Consider the following 20,833-nt stretch of genomic DNA (forward strand, 5'->3'; position numbering starts at 1 on the left):
CCGACCCCTTGAATCCGAGTTTATCTCTATGATGACTGGGGAATTGCCTGTGCAGGTTGGGACCTTGCACAAAGAAAAGTTATCGTTCCTGATTATTTCCTGTCCTTCTGTTCCAGTCGTCTTGGGGCTTCCCTGGTTACGCCTGCATAACCCTATCATTGATTGGTCTTCAGGGCAGGTTTCCCGTTGGAGTCCATACTGCCAACAGCACTGCCTTCCTGCTGAACCCATCCAGAGGGTGAATATTTCTACGTCAAATTTGAAGACGCTTCCATTCTTCTATAAGGAATTCTCTGATGTCTTCTGTAAAAAGTCTGCAGAATTTCTCCCTCCCCATCGTCACTACGATTGTCCTGTCGATCTTCTGCCTGGAACCATGCCTCCTAGAGGTCGCACTTATCCTCTCTCTCCAGCAGAGACCGCTGCCATGAAGGAATATATCCAAGAAAATCTCCAGCGGGGGTTTATTTGCCCTTCTACTTCTCCTGCAGGGGCTGGATTCTTCTTTGTGGAGAAGAAGGATGGAGGCCTACGTCCTTGTATTGACTACCGGGGTCTTAATAAAATCACCGTTAAGAACCATACGGTATCCCTTGCCTCTGATCGCAGAACTTTTTGACCAACTGAAGGGGGCTAAAATCTTCTCTAAGTTGGATCTCCGTGGGTCGTATAACCTTATCCGCATCCGGGAAGGTGACGAATGGAAGACAGCATTCAACATTCGTGATGGGCACTATGAGTACCTCGTAATGCCCTTTGGTCTCTGCAATGCCCCCGCTGTCTTTCAAGAATTCGTGAACGACATTTTCCGGGATCTCTTGGGAAAGTTTGTGGTCGTGTACCTAGATGACATCCTGATTTTCTCCAAGGACCTTGCAAGCCATCGCTCCCAGGTGAAGGAAGTACTCTCTCGTTTGAGGAAGAACTCTCTCTTTGCCAAACTGGAGAAATGTGTGTTTGAAGTGTCCAAGATTCCTTTTCTGGGCTATATCATCTCCCCAGAGTGTTTCGAGATGGATCCTGTGAAAGTGTCTGCAATCCAAGAGTGGCCCCTACCGCTGAGCACTAAGGCAATCCAGAGATTCATTGGTTTTGCCAATTACTACCGGCAATTCATTAAGGGATTCTCTTCTCGTATTGCTCCTATCCTGGCCCTCATCCAAAAAGGGAGTAAACCCAGCTCATGGCCCCCGCCTGCTATAGAAGCTTTTCAATCCTTGAAGGATGCCTTCACTTCTGCTTCGGTTTTCCGCCATCCTGATCTGGAGTTACCTTTCTTCATCGAGGTGGATGCTTCTGAAGTTGGAGCTGGAGCTATCCTGTCCCAAAGACATTCCTCTGATGGAAAGCTGCACCCATGTGCGTATTTCTCTAAGAAGTTCTCTCCTGCAGAACAAAATTATGATGTAGGAAATCGAGAACTCCTGGCTGTTAAGCTTGCCTTAGAAGAGTGGCGTCACCTCCTTGAAGGTTCCTTGATCCCAGTCACGATCTACACAGATCATAAGAATCTTGAGTTCATTCAATCTCTCAAGAGGCTGAATCCCAGACAAGCAAGGTGGGCTCTCTTCTTCTCTCGATTTAACTTTGTCTTGACTTTTCGCCCTGGCTCCAAGAATCGGAAAGCCGATGCTCTGTCTCGAAGTTTCACTCCGGTGGATTGTACTCCTGAAAGACAAGAGCCTATTATTCCTCCTGTCAAGATCATCGCTTCTTTGTACCCTCAATTTGCTGATCAAATTCTGGCTGGTCAATCTTCTGCCCCTCCTGATACTCCCATTGGAATGGCATTCGTACCTCCTGAACTTCGTCTGCCTATCCTGCAACAGACTCATAGCTCCAAGCAAGCGGGACATCCTGGTCCTACTAAGACTCTAGAACTTTTACGCCGTCTATTCTGGTGGCCGACTATTCGTAAAGATGTCAAAGACTTTGTTGCTGCTTGTACCGTTTGTGCCACTTCCAAGTCTAGCCATTCTCGCCCTAGCGGGTTACTACAGCCATTGCCTGTCCCCTCTCGTCCTTGGACGCATTTGGCAATGGACTTCATAGTCGAACTTCCTCCCTCCAGTGGGAACACCGTGATCTGGGTCGTCATAGATCATTTTAGCAAGATGGCCCACTTCATCCCTTTACGGAAGCTTCCATCTGCAGTGGAGTTGTCACAGTTATTTATTCAATTCATTTTCCGCCTGCATGGCTTCCCGGCGGAGATTGTCTCTGACAGAGGTTCCCAGTTCACGGCGAAGTTTTGGCGTTCCCTGTGCAAAGATCTGGGTATTACTCTCCAGTTCTCCTCCGCTTATCATCCCCAGACAAATGGAGCAGCTGAACGAGTGAACCAAGCTTTAGAACAGTTCTTGAGGAACCACGTTTCCCTTTGTCAAGACGATTGGTCAGATCTCCTCCCGTGGGCAGAATTCGCTCATAACAATGCCTGCCACACTTCCACTGGAAGGTCTCCATTCATGTCGGTGTATGGTCAACATCCTCAAGCCTTCCCACAGGACTTTGTGTTGTCTGATGTCCCGGCTGCAGATGACCATGCAGCCCACATGTCTGCTATTTGGGCTGCAACCAAGTCTAACTTGGAGAAGAGCGCTCTGGTTCACAAGACGTTTGCAGATCGAAGACGTAGACCCTCTCCTCCCTACAAGGTTGGTGATAAAGTCTGGTTGTCTTCCAGGAACATTCGGTTGAAGGTGCCATCTCCTATGTTGGGTCCAAAGTTTGTGGGTCCATTCTCCATCTCAGAGGTGATCAATCCTGTGGCTGTCAGACTTTAGCTTCCCCTTGAGATGCAAATCCCCAACGTGTTTCATGTCTCCTTGGTGAAACCCGCTACCTCCAACCGCTTTTCTGTCGACCAGTCTCCCCCTCCTACTATCTCTGTGGATGGTCAACAAGAATATGAGGTGGAAAAGATCCTTGACTCCAGAATCTCCAGGGGCTCTCTTCAGTACCTCATCAAGTGGAAGGGCTTTGGCCCTGAAGAATGCTCCTGGGAAGGACACTCTGACGTTCATGCTCCTCATCTTGTGAGGGATTTCCACGCTAAGTTTCCCCAAAAGCCTTGTCCTGGTGGTCCAGAGGCCCCCCGTGGGGGAGGGGGTACTGTCAGGACTGCCAGAAGTATCCGACGGCGCTGTTTACATTCCCGGCGGTCACAGTGAAGATCCAAGATGGCGGCGCCCATGCTGAACACATGGCTGCAGCGTCGCTGCATGATGATGTCATCACTGGTGCCGGGATCTCGTCATAAAAGGGCGCCCAAAACATTGTGACGGCGCCCAAGAATAGGATTCAAATCACTACTGATCCTGGGTTCCTGTACTGCCTGTTTTCCAGCCTTGATTCCTGCTCCCAGCCCTGATTCCTGCTTCCAGCCTTGTTTCCTGCTCCCTGTCTGTGTTTCCCATTACCTACCTGTGTTATTGAACTCTGCCTGGACTTTGAACTTTTGCATCTGATCTGCCTGCCCTCATTAACTCCTGCCTGTGACCACTACTACTGATTCTGCTTAACCCTTCGGATACCGCGACCTTGCTCCCACTAGAGGGCTTCCTCCTTGATCCTGACTACCTCCCTGGAGGGAGCTCCCGGCTCCCTGACAAAGTCATGTTGGCAAAGGGAATTTGCCGATAGTGATAGTTTACAGTTATTTACTGATGCAGCGTCTTCAATAGGCTTTGGCGCATTTTTTGAAGGTCAGTGGAGTGTAGGTACTTGGCCGCAAAGTTGGATAGACGCAGAACTTACAAAAAACTTGGTGTTACTAGAACTATTTCCTATAGTGGTGGCAGTAGAAATTTGGGGTCAAGTACTAGCGAACAAAAGAATACTTTTTAGAACAGATAATTTGGGAGTTGTTCAAGTTATAAATAACTTATCTTCAAAGTCATTGCTGGTTCTTAAACTTTTGAGGCATTTAGTGTGCTGCAAAATAATATTTGGTGTAAGGCTAAGCATATAAAAGGAACTCTTAATAGGAGAGTTGCTGGAATATCATTCTTCCTGAAAACTTCTTGGTAGGATAGACTTTACTAAAACACTCTTAGTAAAACAGATTCTAAAAGGTTTAGCCAGAAAAAACAAAATCTGTTGATACAAGGAAACCCATTACTATTGAGTTGTTAAATGAATTGGTAAATGTTTTACCTGAAGTTGCTGTGAATGCTTATGAATGTATATTGTTTAGAGCTCTATTTATACTTGCCTTTTTTGCAGCATTGAGGGTAAGTGAGGTTGTTGCCCCATCCAAAATAAAAATGGGTGGTCTACAGGTTGAGGATTTAACCATTGTTGAAGGGAAGTTGAAAATAGTTGTTAATAACTCCAAGACTGACAAGAAGGCAAAAGGTTTGATATCATGGCTAGGCCCAATAATACCTTATGCCCAATTAAAGCTTTTAGTGACTTTGCAGCCATCAGGCCAAAAGTCACAGGTCCATTTTTTCTTCACCAGGATGGTAAATTTGTTTCGAGATATAAATTTGCCAGCATGCAGAAAATGTGTTTAATTAAACTGGGCATTCCTACTGAAGGCTTCAAGACACATTCATTTCGTATAGGGGCTGCTACACAGGCGGCTCTGTTGGGATTCAATGAAAACACCATCAAAACAATAGGTCGTTGGGAATCTGCTAGATACAAACTGTATGTTCGACCAAATATGGTTTAAAAATGTTGTATTTCTATTTTAGGCCCTACCATCAAGATCTGGATGCTCGGACATTCGTTTATTTTTTGGGCAAAAAACAGAGCAGGCTGCAGATCATATAGAGCCAATTTGAGTTTGGACTGTCAAAAATACAAGATATTCTGGATGGGTATTAGAGGTCTAAGGTGGAATGATCTAATTTCAGTTTTATTGCAAATGCTTGTTAGATGGGGTTACCCAGATGTAATAGAGATGAAAAGAGATTTTTCGCAAATTCGGGCAATGATGGAAGATGTTATCATTATTTGGTCTGAAATTGTTCCAAGATTGGTTTGCTTTTCACCAGAAAAGAAGCTGCTTGAGAAATGCAGAAGAAAAGTAAACCATTGTGTGAGCAAATTTGCGAAAACTCTCAATATTATAGTGTTTAGACATTTTGATTTGGAACCAATTGAGATTGGTCTATATAGACCTGACGGAGTTCACCTGTCAGACATAGGCAATGATATCTTTAACAATGGTTTGCAGACGGCACTGGCAAAAGCACTATTTATTGGAGGGGTGTCAACCGCAGTTAGAGGTTTATAACGCGCTTGACATGGCGGCATAACAAATAAATATGGCATGGATATTATAATTTGCTAAAATTATAAGTCATATGGCGGCCTGCTGGGTATGAGCAGAGGCTGGCTGGTTTTCAGATATCAAAGTATGGATAACTTTTATTTTGAAATTACAATGTAGTGTTCAAAATGCTAATAAACAGTGCTGCGGCCAACCCTCCAACCAAAAAAAAATGTGTTCCTGGTGTCGTGTACAATTATTTTCTATATATGTCATAGTTATATATTAATGTACATCATACCTTGCCCATGCAAAAATTGCAGATAATGCCAAACATTTTTTCCATTGTTTGATTATGTTATCCTATATGTGACTGTGTTAATAATAACTGTAACACAACAGACCATTGTGTTGCATAGTTAATTAAGGAGACAATACATATTCTAAAATTGATAGAAACACATAAGTAAATTATGTGTATCTACATATTACATAAGTAATTATGTTTTGAACATATTTTCTTGGGTATTACCCTTCCTTTATTTTCATTGAGAAGATAATGCAAAAATTGCAAATAATGCCAAAAATGTTTTCCTGTTTTTAATTATGTTAACCTACGGATAATCCTTTAATAGTAACTAAGTTCTCAAATGTGACTGTGAGAATAATAAGAGCAACTGTAACACAACAGACCATTGTGTTGCCTAGTTAATAATTCAAAGTTGATATACAGGCATAAGTAAACTTTACACAATAAAAAGAAGTCTCTGGTGTACTTTTGTTGGCTGAGAAGTGTTTTTTTTTATCAATTACTATTCTGTCTGTCTGTCTGTATATGTATAGGCTGATACAGTCTCTTATCTGTCTGTCTGTCTATCTATCTATATCCATCTCTCTTCCCCCTCGCTATCTACCTATCTATCTATCTATCTATCTTCTATTCTCTCTTTCTCTACATAGCTAGTTAGATAGCGATCAAGGTCTCTGTCTAGACTGTTTCATCTAGCTCTAATTATGTTTTATGGAGCTACATACATTTTGCTATATGTACTGGATCATTAACAAGGTATTTCGGCAACATTTATTAAGGCAAAAACAGCTACCAATATAAAATCATTGATCCATAGGCGTATTTTAACAGCGAATTTTGGATCGTAATTTATAGAGAGAAATAAAAACGCCACTTGATGAATACTTATTCAGTGGCAGAAAATCTCGTGACTTGCGAATCATGGTGTATGTATAACGCAGCCATGGAGTTTTTCCCGGTAACTACATTAATAAATTGCCGGATTTCGATTTAGCGTATATTTGTGCGTAAATGTATGCGTATTTTTCATACGAGCCTTAATAAATGTCGCCCTAAATGTGACTAAATCAGAGCAAGGGCTCCAACAAGAAGGCCTGGAAGGGTAATTACCCTGCAGTGTCAATGCCACCGATATAGAGACTCCAATGATCTGGCACAGGAATAGGACCACTGTGAGCTTTGCCTAGAGCTGGGGATTGTTTTGAATAATTAGGGGCCGATTCACCAAGCTCGAGTGAAGGATTTGAAGTAAAAAAACTTCGAATTTCGAAGTTTTTTTTGGGCTACTTCGACCATCGAATGGGCTACTTCGACCTTCGACTATGACTACGATTCGAACTAAAAATCGTTCGACTATTCGACCATTCGATAGTCAAAGTACTGTCTCTTTAAAAAAAACTTCGACCCCCTAGTTCGGCATCTAAAAGCTACCGAAGTCAATGTTAGCCTACGGGGAAGGTCCCCATAGGCTTGGCTAACTTTTTTTGATCGAAGGATATTCCTTCGATCGTTGGATTTAAATCCTTCGAATCGTTCGAATCGAAGGATTTAATAGTTCGATCGAAGGAATAATCCTTCGATCGTTCGATCATACTATCTGCGCTAAATCCTTCGACTTCGATATTCGAAGTCGAAGGATTTTAGTTCCTAGTCGAATATCGAGGGTTAATTAACCCTCGATATTCGACCCTTGATGAATCGGCCCCTTAGTGTTACCTCTGGTAACTGAACACTACAGCTGGCCTCAACTGGCTCAGTTTGAGTTAGGGCTGAACTTCACAGCGCGTTGAGGACTGATTAGTCACGATGACACTCATGCAACATGTCAGATGTCCAGAATATAATGGGACAGATTGAGAAATCGCAGGAACAAACTACATATGTCCGTCTGTCCGATGAAGACGAAGCATGGGGCTTTCACATCCGACAGTTGGATACATGTAGTTTGTTCCTGTGATTTCTCAATCAGTCTCATTATATTCTGGACGTCCAACACGTCGCATGAGTGTCATCGCCTGGTGACAAATTGGTCCTAAATGTGCTGTGGAGTTCAGCCCTTAGGGGCAAATTTACTAAAGGGCGAAGTGACTAATGCTGGTGAAAATTCGCCAGCGTGACGTCATTTCGGAACTTCACCAATTTACTAATAGGTGCAGGTGAAAATTCGCTAGCAAAAAAGACATATACTAGTGCTCATTCACACTCTATTGGCAGGTGAATTTTTGCTCTGGCAAATGGACGTAAGTCCGCTAATTCATTTTACGCATTTACTGAACGTTACCAGTTCCTTGCGCCAGACTTGCCTTCGCCAGATCAGACCAGGTGAAGTGCAATGGAGGGTATAGGGCTTTCTCAATTTTTTGTTGAAAAAAAAAACGCTGGTGTCTTTTCCATTTTTCTGAGTGACAGGCTGCAAAAGTCCATAATTGTTTTTCGGTACCCGGGCTCCCCCCCTACATTTCATACCATATGGCACATAAACTATACACTGGGCTCCTGTGTAGGGCAATATAACAACTCTATTTTATTTTATTAAGGTTCCCTGGACTTGTGTAATGTAATGTATTTGCTGCAACATATATGTGCTTTGTACTTTCACTTCTCGCCGTATGCAAATTACCCAATGCTAGCGCAACTTCGCTTTGCTCGCCCAAGTAACAATAGCAAAAATTGGCCAGCGTTCGACGCCCTGGATACATCTTTGCATCACAGTAAATTTTGCGTTGTCCTAGCGAATTTACGCCTGGCGAAGTGTTGCGATGGCTGTGAAGCCGTCGCTGGCGAATTTTTGCCGCTTAGTAAATTTGCCCTGTACGTCTTTGACAGAGTATTTGCCTGTACACATTGTTGTATGATATGTAAGCCTACACTGTTTCCTTGTGTTGTATTGCTACTGGAAGCTGTTTTTAAACTGTTTATTGAAGAAAACTACCTTTGTTTTTCCATGCACTGCTGCTGGCTGAAATAAAAGCTATTTTTGTTGTCCTGACAATTGCTTTGCATTGAGGGAACCTGCCACACACTTGTATCAGTGCTCCCTGCCTTTGGCTTCCGGCTTTTCTTTTCTTTTTTTTTTGTATTTCAGGTAGCTTTTATTGATCAATCAAAATAATAAGATATACAAGTATTACCATTTGTCTTTCATTTAACATGAACTGAATAGCAGATGATTCAGAGGACCGTCAAGTGAGACGAGAATAAGTAAAAGAAAATAAAAAAGAGAAAGAGGAGGTGAAAAGAGGTAAGAGAAAGTTGTAGCATGAGGTATCATTTACTTGCATTTGTATAGTTGGCAATGGAGCAAGGTGTATAGAGTGGAGGTTTAATATGCCAATATATCCTAGTCTCGATTACAGCCTATTATGAGCATTTAGGTAGGAGACCCAGGGTTGCCAAATGCCTATGAATTTATCTGTTTTCCCTGAGAGAGGTGACGTGAGTTCTTCCATGGTATAAATATCATTGACACTAGATATCCATTCCTCGAAAGTGGGGGGAGAAATATCTCTCCAATGTCTAGGTATTAGAATTTTAGCTGCTAATAACAATTGTAACAATAGACTTTGATTGAGTACATAGTCAGAATTTTCAGTATGGAAGAGCAGTATTAGTTGGGCATCTTGAACAGCATTCCAAAACCCTCCTATTTTTACACAGAAATACCAAATATGAGAGATATTTCCGGGTTCCATAAGGCATCTCCAATATTTGTTGTCTGTGGACAAGTGCATTTGGAAAAGCTTAGTAGGTGTCCTATACCAATAAGAGAGCATTATGTAGGAATTTTCTTGAAAAATGTTGCTGATAGAGCATTTTGCTGTCAGTCTAAAGATTTTTTCCCATTCTTTTTCTTGCAGGTTTACTTGGAGTTCTCCTTCCCAAATCCGGGTATAATAAGGTAAGTTGGGGTATTTGTTTCATATCAATAATTTATAGAGCAGTGAAATCAAGTGGGGTGGGATTCTTTTCTTATCACATATGCTTTCCAGCTCTGTCAAGGGTCTTTTAGCTTGTTGGAGCAATGGATCCCGTTGTAGATAATGTTGTATTTGTAAAAATCTCCATTGGTCTTTTTTTATCCCAGTCAGGTCTGTTTCCTTCTATTATTGCTGGAGTATTTGCTGATGGGAGTATATGTCTGATTTGTAGGTTCTGAACTCCGAAGGCTGATGACATCCCTTCATCTAGTATCCCTGGTATAAAGTCCAAGTTCTGCCCCAGTGTGGCAATAGGAGAGGGATAAGGTAAAAGATTGTATTTTTTATTTGTAACAAACCAAAATTTTTCTAGTGCAACAGTCTGAGGATTGTCTTTCAATGTTATCTCTGATTGTCTCATTTTGTTCCATAAAATGTTTTTAATGAGATATTTTGCCCAATGTTCTTCCCATTGCTTCCATTGTTTCTTAGAGTTTGGATTTGCATGTTCAATAAGTTTGGACAATAGGCAGGCTTGGTAATATGAATAGCAGTCCGGTAGACTCAGACCTCCTTTAAGTTTTGGTTGGTAAAGGATAGACCTCCGTAGTCGAGGTTTTTTATTTGACCATACAAATTGTTTAATTGTAGTGTTCAGAACTTGAAAAAAGTTGTTAGGAATCCATACTGGAAGGGTTTGAAAGAGGTAGAGGATTTTAGGTAAGATTGACATTTTTATTATGGATATTCTTCCTCTCCATGTGAAGTGAGTCTTGTTCCAATCCCCAAGTAATTTGGCTATTGTCGTTAGCATTGGTTTGTAGTTAAATTGGTATATATCATTCAAATCTTTAGGTATATATACTCCCAGATATTTAATCTTCTCTTTTTGCCACTGAAATATATAATTCAAATGCAGTTGTCTCAACAGGTCCTGTTGCATATGGATAGGATGGGCCTCTGACTTTGTCATGTTAATTTTGTAATTGGAAATATATCCATAGATTTTAAGCTCTTTAATAGCATTAGGCATTGAAATATGAGGATTGGTTATACACAACATTAGATCATCCGCAAAGGTGGCTATTTTATATTCTTGGTCCCTTATAAACATCCCTGAAATATCTTTGTTATTCTTTATCGCTATTAGTAGATGTTCCATGCATAGGACATATAACAAAGGGGACAACGGGCACCCATGTCTCGTACCATTTTTAATATCAGATGCATCCGACAATATACCATTTACCCTGACTTTAGCAGATGGGGAACTATAAACAGCCATAATCTTTTCCCTAAATATTTTCTCTAGGCCTGTATTTTCTAAAACCAATTTGAGGAAAGTCCAATTAACCTTATCTAAGGCCTTCTCTGCGTCTGTTGAAAGAAGAAGGGAATTTATACTTTTATGTTGGGCCCAATGTACCATATGGAGAAGTTTCATTGTGTTTTCTTTTCCCTCCCTCCCTTTAATAAAGCCTACTTGGTCATCATGAATCCATCTGTACTATGATATAGGCCAAAAGTGCTTCTTTATTCAAAGGGTGAGCTTCATCTATCTCATCAAAAAATTTGAGAAAGAAGGGAGTCAATAGGGTTGAAAAGGTTTTATAGAACTTCCCTGTATATCCATCTGGACCGGGGCTTTGTTTATTTTCAGATTTTTATTAGCATCTTGAATTTCTTGTTCTGAAAAGGGGGAGCTTAACTCTTTAATATCTTTTTCTTTTACATTTGGTAATGGGTGGGTTGATAAATAGTTTCTAATTTTCGTTTCTAGATTCTTTTGGCTAATGGCTTGGGGTATATTGTATAAATCTTGATAGTATTGGTTGTATGTTTTGGCTATCTTCACAGGTAATGTCTGTATATTAACCTGAGGGTTTTTAATTTTATGTATGTGGGCTAAGATTTGTCTAGTTTTGGCTAGCATCTTTACAGTTTTATTTCCATATTCATAATATTTTTGTTTCAGTTTTATCATTGAGTATTTAGTTTGAACATTTAGCATTTGTTTGAGTTCTGCCCTTTTCTCTGTTATGGTTTTTAAAATATTTAGGTCTAAAGTTTCCACATGTGACTTTTCCAACTGTTGGATTTCACCCAGTAGCTTCTCAATTTTGCTATTACGTTGTTTTTTGAGACGAGAGCCATGCTTAATCAGTACTCCTCTAATCATGCATTTGAGCGTTGCCATTTTATTTGATGTGAAGTGGGGTCATTTACTGTAATCTGTTTATATTCTGTTATCATTTGTTTAATTTCTTCTCTACACTCTATATCATCGAGTATTCTATCATCCAATCTCCAATTCCAATTCACTTTCGGTTTATTTGGTATATTAATTAAAATGGATACGGTGGCATGATCTGACCATATTATATTGTCCATATCTGCCCTCTTAAGCCAATGGAGATGGTGGTGGGATAGAAAAATGTAATCTATACGTGAGTAACAATTGCGGGGGTGTGAGAAGTGAGTAAATTGTTTGGTAACGGGGTTAAGGAATCTCCATGTATAAATTAACCTCATTTTTTGAAAAAGTTTAGAGGAATGAACAATTGCTTTGCATGATAAGTAAGATTTGCCTTTTGAGTTGTCTAGGCTTGGATTTAGTATCAGCTAAAATCCAGTTTCTGTCCTTTGCCTGATATATTCATAAGTTCATAAGCAAATCGACCCGGTTTTGTAAACAATGATTCAAGAAAATGTACAAGGAAAATTCATCCCATTCCGATAACTTTGCCTATATTTTGGGATTCTTGGAAAGCGGTTATAAGGGGATTTTAACATATAAAATCAATTTGTTAAGAACTTTAATAGGGAATTCATAGACAGCCAATAAGCAAAAAATTGCTTATACTATATTAAAAAGTATCCTTCTGAAGTAAAGGTGAAGTTTTTAAATGGGTCAACATAAGAGATGAATTTAAAAACCTTTATAGTAGATTTAAATGTAGAAACTCTGATCAACTCACTGATCAAATCTCATAAACCACTATTCAACATGGTGAAAACTATAATAAATGTAATAATTCTTTTATTCTAAAGGATGAGGATGGTCACTTAACAAATGATAAAGAAGTAGTTTTTATTTGTCAAAAAAAAAATATTTTTAATCTATATTTTTTTGTACCCTTATAAACTGGTGCCTAGGTGCAGCTACAACTTTGGGAGCTCTTTTGTATTTCAATAAAATATGTACCTTGCATTTTCCTTAGTATTGAAGTTAGATTTCCATTTTTCACATTGAACCTTCATGCCATGAGCCTTAATTCTAATTTATCCTCTGATGAAGTGGCAACATTCACGAAATATGTTAGGAAGAAGTTTTGGAACTTAACTGTGAGTGTGGCTTACTTTTCATACTGTTACTTGAATAAAGGACTTCAATATATTGCAAAAAGCTGCAATTTAAGTCTTTCTTTGTAAGTAAGATCACTTATAGTAAGAGCTTATAGTAGAGTACGGTGCACTCAATTTACCATAGCGCTACATAGGCATAAAAGGTCGAACTCAATGGTGTTTTTTTTTCAAGCTAAGTTATGTTACCATTAAATTAAAAAACTTAAGGTAAAAGTTTTGATACTTAAGCCATTTATTGCATATTTTTAAAGTACACCAATTGTGACTGGTTTGAGAAAATTAACTTTGATGCAATGATATTGTCAGTAATTTAAAATATGAGGACCCTGGTCTCTCTTTTATTAAGCTCAGGTTTAAGATAGATCATGTAACACTTAGGACCAAGTATACAGCCCAATAATCCTGAACTTGAGGCTAAAATAGCAAATATCTCAACTGCCACCATTCTACTGCCCTTACTGCTCAGGTATGCAGGGACAAATGTCACCCACACACTACAGAACACCAACATACTGAAAGTGATGTTTTTAGCCTCATTAAATCGGTCAGGGAAATCCTTGGCTAGAAATGCAGCAATGAAACTTAGTAGAGCCAAGGTTCCCATATATGCAATTATATTGAAGAAGAAAGTGACTGATCCTTCATTGCATATTAAATTAATAAAATCCTTTTCAGAAATCATATCAGCCTCCACAAATGGAGGATTTGAGGCCATCCATCCCAAAGAAATGCCCATCTCACCCAAAGAAAATAAAATGACTAATATGATGGACAGTTGGGTTCCTACATACTTTGTCAGCTTGCTCCCAGGCTTTGTGGCATTGAAGGCAATAATAACTGTTAGAGTTTTAGCCAACACAGCAGAAACAGAAATAGTAAATACAAACCCAAATGTTACTTGTCGGAGGAGACAACATATCTGAGTTGGACGCCCAATGAATAATAAAGTGCAGAAGAAACACAACATGAGAGAGATGAGGAGGATACAGCTGAGATTTTGGTTATTAGCTCTAACAATCGGAGTGTCCCAATATTTCAAGAAAATTCCCAAAACTGCAGCAGTTGAACAGAAGAGCATCAAGGTTATGGAAGTTAAACTGGACCCCATGCTGTCCATGTAGGAAAGGTAATTTATTTCTTTAGGAATACAGTCATTTCTCTGTAAGTTAGATTTCGTATCTTCTGGGCATTTTAAACACTCTGGAGCATCTGTTGTGAAAACAAAGCAAATACTTGCAATATGAATATGAATTATGCACTGTAGATGCACTCTTTCCTCCTCCAGTGCCTCCATTCTATCGGTATTTGTGACATTGCCCCTTCAGTTGACAAAAGGGTGAGATATTCAAAGGATGGGAGAATAATTATTGTTTTATAACCGTTGAGATTGCCAGAAACCCATAGTCACTGTTTAATTAACCGTAATAATGTGAAGTTAAAAATGTGATAGTCCAAGATCAAGCCCTGTGGCACTGGTGGTATTAGATGAGAGGGAAGGAAACACTAACATACTTAGATAAGTATAAGGAGAACAAGAAAGGCCAGTGCCAAGTCAATAGAATAGGCGATAATTACCAGAGAAGATACTGATGTCTCTAAATTACAAAACTAACCCCTACTGAGATACTTAAGCAGTAGAGGTCATACAAGACCTCGTTTATGACCAATAGAACTATTGCACCTGATATTGTAATGGTCCAGAAACTGTAAATGGAGCCAATATACCCTTCTACAACTTTTTGTGCCTTGAATTTTATTGGTAACCTTCTACAGAGACATATTCAATCATGTGCTCTTAGGAAGAGAATCTCAAGTACATAAAGATGGCCACAAGCTGCTGATGGAGACTGACACTTACCTGTTCTATTAGACATTTCCCCATCGACACACTTGACACAGTCATAACAACAAGATGGTGCTCCTTCTCTTTTGGATTTCCTGGATCCTGGGGCACAGGGGTCATTGCAAAGTGACTGAGGAATCTGTATTGTAAGAGTTAAAATAAACTTTATATTCCATTGATTAACCAGCACACCTTAGCAAACATGCAAACATTAAGGGGCCTACTTCCTAAACCTCAAATGTTTCTGGTCGAGTTTTTAAAGGAGAAAACTTGAATTTTAGAGGAAAGTTAATCTAATTTTTAGAGATTTATTATATTCCAAAGATGCTAAAAATCTCAAACCTGTCGAGGACATGTAGAAGCCAATGGCAGATGTCTCTGAAGATGACATCATGATCTCTGCTGGTTTTCATGCGATAATCTGATAAATATGAGTTTTTTCTGCAACAATTCAGTAAAAGTCGAGTTTTCAGAGGGTCAACTCGAAAATGTCACATGATTCGAATTAACGCTCAATTTTGTCACAATGGTTTTTTTCGCACTAACTTTTTCGAGCTGCTTTTTTGATAAATGTGTTCAATTCATGGATGGGAGTTACTGTAGGATGAATTTGTTTCAATTAAAAAATGAGAAAAAAGTTGAGTTTTAGTATGTAATAAAATGTCGCAATCACAATATAGTTTTTTTGCGACAAGATATTTAACAAAACTCCAGAGCAGGTGTTAACACTAAGGGGCACATTTAATTTTTCCTACGATTGTTCGAACAAACGAGTAGCTGTAAATCCTTCGACTTCGATATTCAAAGTCGAAGGATTTTACTTTGATGGTCGAATATCGAGGGCTAATTAACCCTCAATATTCGACCCTAAGTAAATGTGCCCCTAAGGTTTGCTTAGCTATTAAGAGCAATGTCAAGTAATACTCACCAATTTTTTTTCATTGCGAGCAGTACTAAACATTCATAAAAATATGGTTTTAAACATATCTTGGGATTTTAATTACATGTCCTCTATTGCCTAAGCAAGAAAACTATGGCTTTCATATTTTTTGTCATAGTAAAGTCTATGGGAAGAAGACCATGGAAAGAGCAAAAGCTTGCCCATTATTGTTCATCAAGGAAACAATTCTTCCCCTGGTCTGGCTGCACTCCTCATCTCATGATGGATAAAGAAATCCAGTGCCAGATAGAGACCACAGTATCAGGAGGTTCTGGCCAGCTCTGTCCTTACTAGTAGAGACCTGTTGCAATTCAAGACCAGAGCAAAGCAGTGTGCAAAGTTTAAAAAATGACCAATTTCAATATATTTTCTACATATTGAATATTTCCTTCCATTTGGCCCAAATCCACTCACGTGGTGACCTAACTATATGAGTGGATCTATATAGTCAAATACAAGAGTCCTCTGTACTCAACCCATTATCAATATATTTAAGACAGAGACATTTTGTGCTACTGCTACTGAAAAATGCCTTACCCTTTAAACAAAACAGGGATTGTTTGTCCATATATTGCAATATATTTAAGCTGAACAACTACGTCAAAGTCATCCCATATCTGGCCAGTCCTATGCTTAATTTTATCTGATTCATTAAGAATTCTATTGCTTCATTATACATTTTACAAAGGGACTTGGTTTTACCTGCAACTTACTTGCTGCTTTCAAAGTAAACCTCCATACTTGGCTGCCCTTTTATTAGACACCAGTGGGATCACCTGACTATAGCTGGGAGGGGTGGGAGCTACAACATAGAGCTGGTCACTGCTCCTGTATAAACTATAACAAACAAGGGAAAGTTGTGCTCACCACTATTTTTTAAAACCATTAGGCGGGGGTGCAATGAGGGTGTGACCACAAAATACATATAGTCAAATACAAGAGTCCTCTGCACTCAACCCATTATCAATATATTTAAGACAGCGACATTATGTGCTACTGCTACTAAACAATGCCTTACCCTTTAAACAACACAGGGATTGTTTGTCCATATATTACAATATATTTAAGCTGGCCAACTACGTCAAAGTCATCCCATATCTGGCCAGTCCTATGCTTAATTTTATCTGATTCATTAAGAATTCTATTGCTTCATTATACATTTTACAAAGGGACTTGGTTTTACCTGCAACTTAACTTGCTGCTTTCAAAGTAAACCTCCATACTTGAGTGGATCTAGCCTTGTATGGCCACGTTAAAGGGAACTATTACAACTGAAAATAAAAAGTTAATATAAGCTTCATCATACTAAAATATGAAACTATTTATTGTATTTATAAATACAATTAATTTAAAATTCAATTAAAATCTGGTATCATTTCTGAAATACTCAAGTTTATCTTCACTATCCCTCTCTCAGCATCTGTTTCTCTTTATTCTGTCTTCATGCAGCAGTTGGGTGTCATATTTTCATCATTTAATTTTTTGACAGTTACATCCAATATCTCAATATCTCTTATACTGATTCCAGTACAAAACAAATTAACATAACTGACTTTGGCACAAATCCTGCATGCAAAGAGACGTGCTTTTGGGTGATTTTAATAGAGTGAGCTTTAATAGATTGAGCAGACTCCCAACTCCTGCATGAAGAGAGAATGAAGAACGACAAATGTTGAGAGGGGGATAGTGAACAGTAATTTAACTTTTTCTTCTTACATGAGTCAGAGTTTTTAATTGATTATATTTTTTAAAATGTCTTATTTCAGTATGATGAAGCTTATTTTAAATTTTCATTGTTGAGATAGTTTCCCTTTAAGTGAGTAAGTGGATTATACCAATATAAATAAGAACTGATGAATAAGTAGAACAGAATGAAGAAATAACACAAAAAAGGGCCAGAAATGATATTAACCTTAAGGAAAGGAAATAAAAGAAGAGTTTAGATAAATATATGCAAAGTTATTTTCTCTTGTTATGTTTTTGCTTTCATTCTTACCCCATCGAAATGCGGAAGCCCCAAATTAACACTGCTGTCTACATGCACATAAATCTCCTTGCTGCTCAATACATTGACATTTCCAATCTTCCTTTTCTGGATGTTGTTGTTTGGTAGGAAAAAAAACTTCAAAATGTCAAATTTGGCTTCTGGGCTCCCAAATTCATTATTAACGGCTGCATTTATCTGTAAGATATTTAGCATAACTGATCACAGAACTTTAAAATGGATTTGTTTGTGAAAATTCTCATTCATCCAGGTCATGGTACTGTATATCTGTAGAAATAAGTCAAATCAATTGGACTTGCTGTGACAATAGATGAACCAGCAGGACACATGTTTGAAGACTCCCAAGTCCAGATTCTAGAGTGGGAGAGCGACTGGTTCAAAAAAGATGTTAAAGAAGCCATATATGTAAAAACAAAAAAACAATAGAGGTGGAGGAGTGTGATCTAGGGACAGATTTATCAAGGGTCGAATTTTGAATTTGAAAAACTTTGAATTCAAAAAGACTGACCGAAATCAAAGGTTTTTTTGGCCGAATAGGTCAGTTTTCATTCGAATAGGTGCGTATTCGGCCAAATTAGCGCATTCGATCGAATTCGAATCAAAGTTTTTCCCAAAAAAAACAATTGCCTTCAAATAGGTTCTAGTAGGTCCGCCATAGGTTAAAACAGCAATTCAGCAGGTTTTAGATGGCAAATGGTCAGAGAGAGACAGTACATGATAAATTTCGATATTCGAATTTTCAATTTTTTCTCAAATTCGAAACGAATTTGGACTATTCCTTAGTCGAAGCACAGAAAAAATAGCTCAAAATAAATTTGCCCCATATTGTCTGCCACATAAAATGCTGTTTTGGCACCTCTCATTCCAATCATGCTAATACAATCAACACCTACTGTAACTTCATGAAATCCTTGCGGATTATGATAAACCAATTATGCTGATTGGAGCAACATTCCAGAGGATATATTCCCCAAAAAATATCCTATTTACAAGTTGTTCTAAATTGAGAAAGCAAGTTGGGTGACTGGTGAAATGTCTTCAAGTTAAAAACACAGCAAGTCCAGTTGGTTTGACTTATTTCTACAGATTTAAAATGGATGTCTGGGGAATGTGAGTGTAGTTATTCTAGCTTAGTAGCTTGCCTTCACAATAATTAGAAGGGGGACTATGTCTCCCCAGTGGGCAAAGAAAATCACTAAAGGGAAACTAAAGCAGTTCCTAAGTGTAACAATTGAATTATAATTCCTATTTGCCTAAAGCTAATGGCACCATTATTACTAATTGTTAACCTTATCGAGAAACTTAAGTAAAGTGCAATATTGATGGATATTGCCACCATTTTTGATGTTCAGAAACCTGTAAGTAAGGTTGTGAAAGTGATGTTTTAGCTTAATATCTCTTTTTGCAAGCGAAAGATCTTTTTTTACTAGTTGCACCGCATGACAAATAATATAGTGAGAGGAGGTACTTCCCCCAATAGAAATATTGGAAAGATATAATCAAATTTGGCTGAGCCTCAAACCCATGCCACCAGTTTCATTCATTGGGCCAGATTTAATTCAGTAAGAAAAAGTTCTTCTCATAGTTTATTATGTGAAAACTAATGAATGAGATTCAAAAGAAAACTTTTCTCCAAATTCAGTTCCAGTTTTTTCCCATAGACTTCAATAGAGTTTTCACGTGATAACCCTGTGAGATAAGTTTTTCTTAATTTAATTGCATCTGAAATAGAATCTCATCCATTACTTTTCAAGTGATAAACCTTATTCTCACTGAATTGACTCTGGCTCATTCTTTCTTAAAAGTTTTGTAGACGACCAAGACCACTTATCATCATTACAATAAATATGAAATTAAAGTGACCACAGAACTTACCTGCCATGGATTTACATTATTTTTCAGACTTACTAATTTGTCCCAGTGATTGGCTGGTGGCTGAGCAGAGTAGAGTTTGTGCAGGGCATGAGCCAGGGCATAGACTGCAGTGTAAACTCTATAAGTGATTCTGTAATTGTGATCCCCATATATTGATAAATTTGCATCACTGAGAGTCTCATTTCCCGTACAGGTTTTGTAGGTTCTCCCTGGAATATATGTTACAACCCTCGGAAAATAGCAGTGAAATAATTTTTCCCAGGTATCAGCGGTTAATTCGTCTTTGGTGTATTTATTTGGAGAAAATCCATAGAAGAACTGTTTAAAGCCTAGGATCTCCCCTTCTTGGACTAACAGAGACAAAGACCCATTTAAAGCAATTTCAAGCTCTTCTTGTCTGTACACCATAACATTGGGGAAAAAAGAAGAGGTGATCCATGTTTTTTGTGGCATTTTGTACATTGAAAATAAGTGTGCAAAGCTGTAAGTGTATTTTATACTAATAAATAGGACAATCACATTGGCAGTGGTCCTCTCGATCTCTTGAAAAATGTTATTCTCATGATTAAAATAGATATAAAAATTATATTTAAGTACAGAGGAGAAGGCTATGCATGCATTGTAGCTGGTAAGTGCATAAGTAAACGTTTCCCGGGCTCTGTATCCAGTGTCATCATCTGATATAATGAGTCCGACCCATTTCCAGCCAAAGTGCTTCAGTATCTGCACAATCCCATCAATTTCTGCCTCCTCATTGGGACTAGTTCTGTAGAATGATGGAAACTGGACTCTGTTATTAAAAACCGGATGCATGGTGCCATAACTGATCTGTAAAAGGAAATAAAGACATTTATGGCCTATGTAGGTCTTATTCTGAAGGAAGACACAGAAGATGATTTGAGCAAGAAATTATGCAACCTTACCTATTACACATATTCTCTGAATCATTTTATATAAGATATAAAACTAATGCTGATGAATGAAATAATGGCAAATGAATGTTAGGAGGGACAGATAAGTTAAGAGATGAGTTCTCTATGAGACTCACTGTGAGATATCACTGTCACGCTTGACACCCTAAATCCAGAACCAATGCTAAGCACCCTGTTCTCGACTCTTGCTTCTGCCTCAAACAGCCGCCTTTCTCCTCGGGAGGAGCCCTCGGCTAATCAGATGCCGCTTTATTAAAGGAGAAGGAAAGGTTAAAACTAAGTAAGCCTTATCAGAAAGGTCCATCTAAATATACCAGTAAACCCCCCATGTTGCTCTGAGTCACCTGTCAAAAGAAACACTGCATTTCTTTCCTTCTATTGTGTACTCATGGGCTTCTGTGTCAGACTTCCTGCCTTCAGC

General features: G+C 38.7%; 1 protein-coding gene across 1 annotated transcript; it reads right to left on the reverse strand.

The window, feature by feature from the left end:
• Positions 1-13,088: 13,088 nt before the first annotated feature.
• Positions 13,089-20,293, reverse strand: LOC121393964 (vomeronasal type-2 receptor 26-like). The gene is made up of 4 exons (XM_041563826.1): positions 19,481-20,293; positions 17,597-17,782; positions 14,676-14,799; positions 13,089-14,026 (listed from the first exon to the last, which is right to left on the reverse strand). The coding sequence occupies exons 1-4, from the start codon at positions 20,291-20,293 to the stop codon at positions 13,128-13,130; spliced, it is 2,022 nt and encodes a 673-aa protein (XP_041419760.1). The 3' UTR covers positions 13,089-13,127.
• Between the last annotated feature and the right edge of the window lie 540 nt (positions 20,294-20,833).

Source organism: Xenopus laevis, chromosome 5L, assembly GCF_017654675.1.
Source record: "Xenopus laevis strain J_2021 chromosome 5L, Xenopus_laevis_v10.1, whole genome shotgun sequence".
NCBI classification, from domain to species: Eukaryota; Metazoa; Chordata; class Amphibia; order Anura; family Pipidae; genus Xenopus; species Xenopus laevis.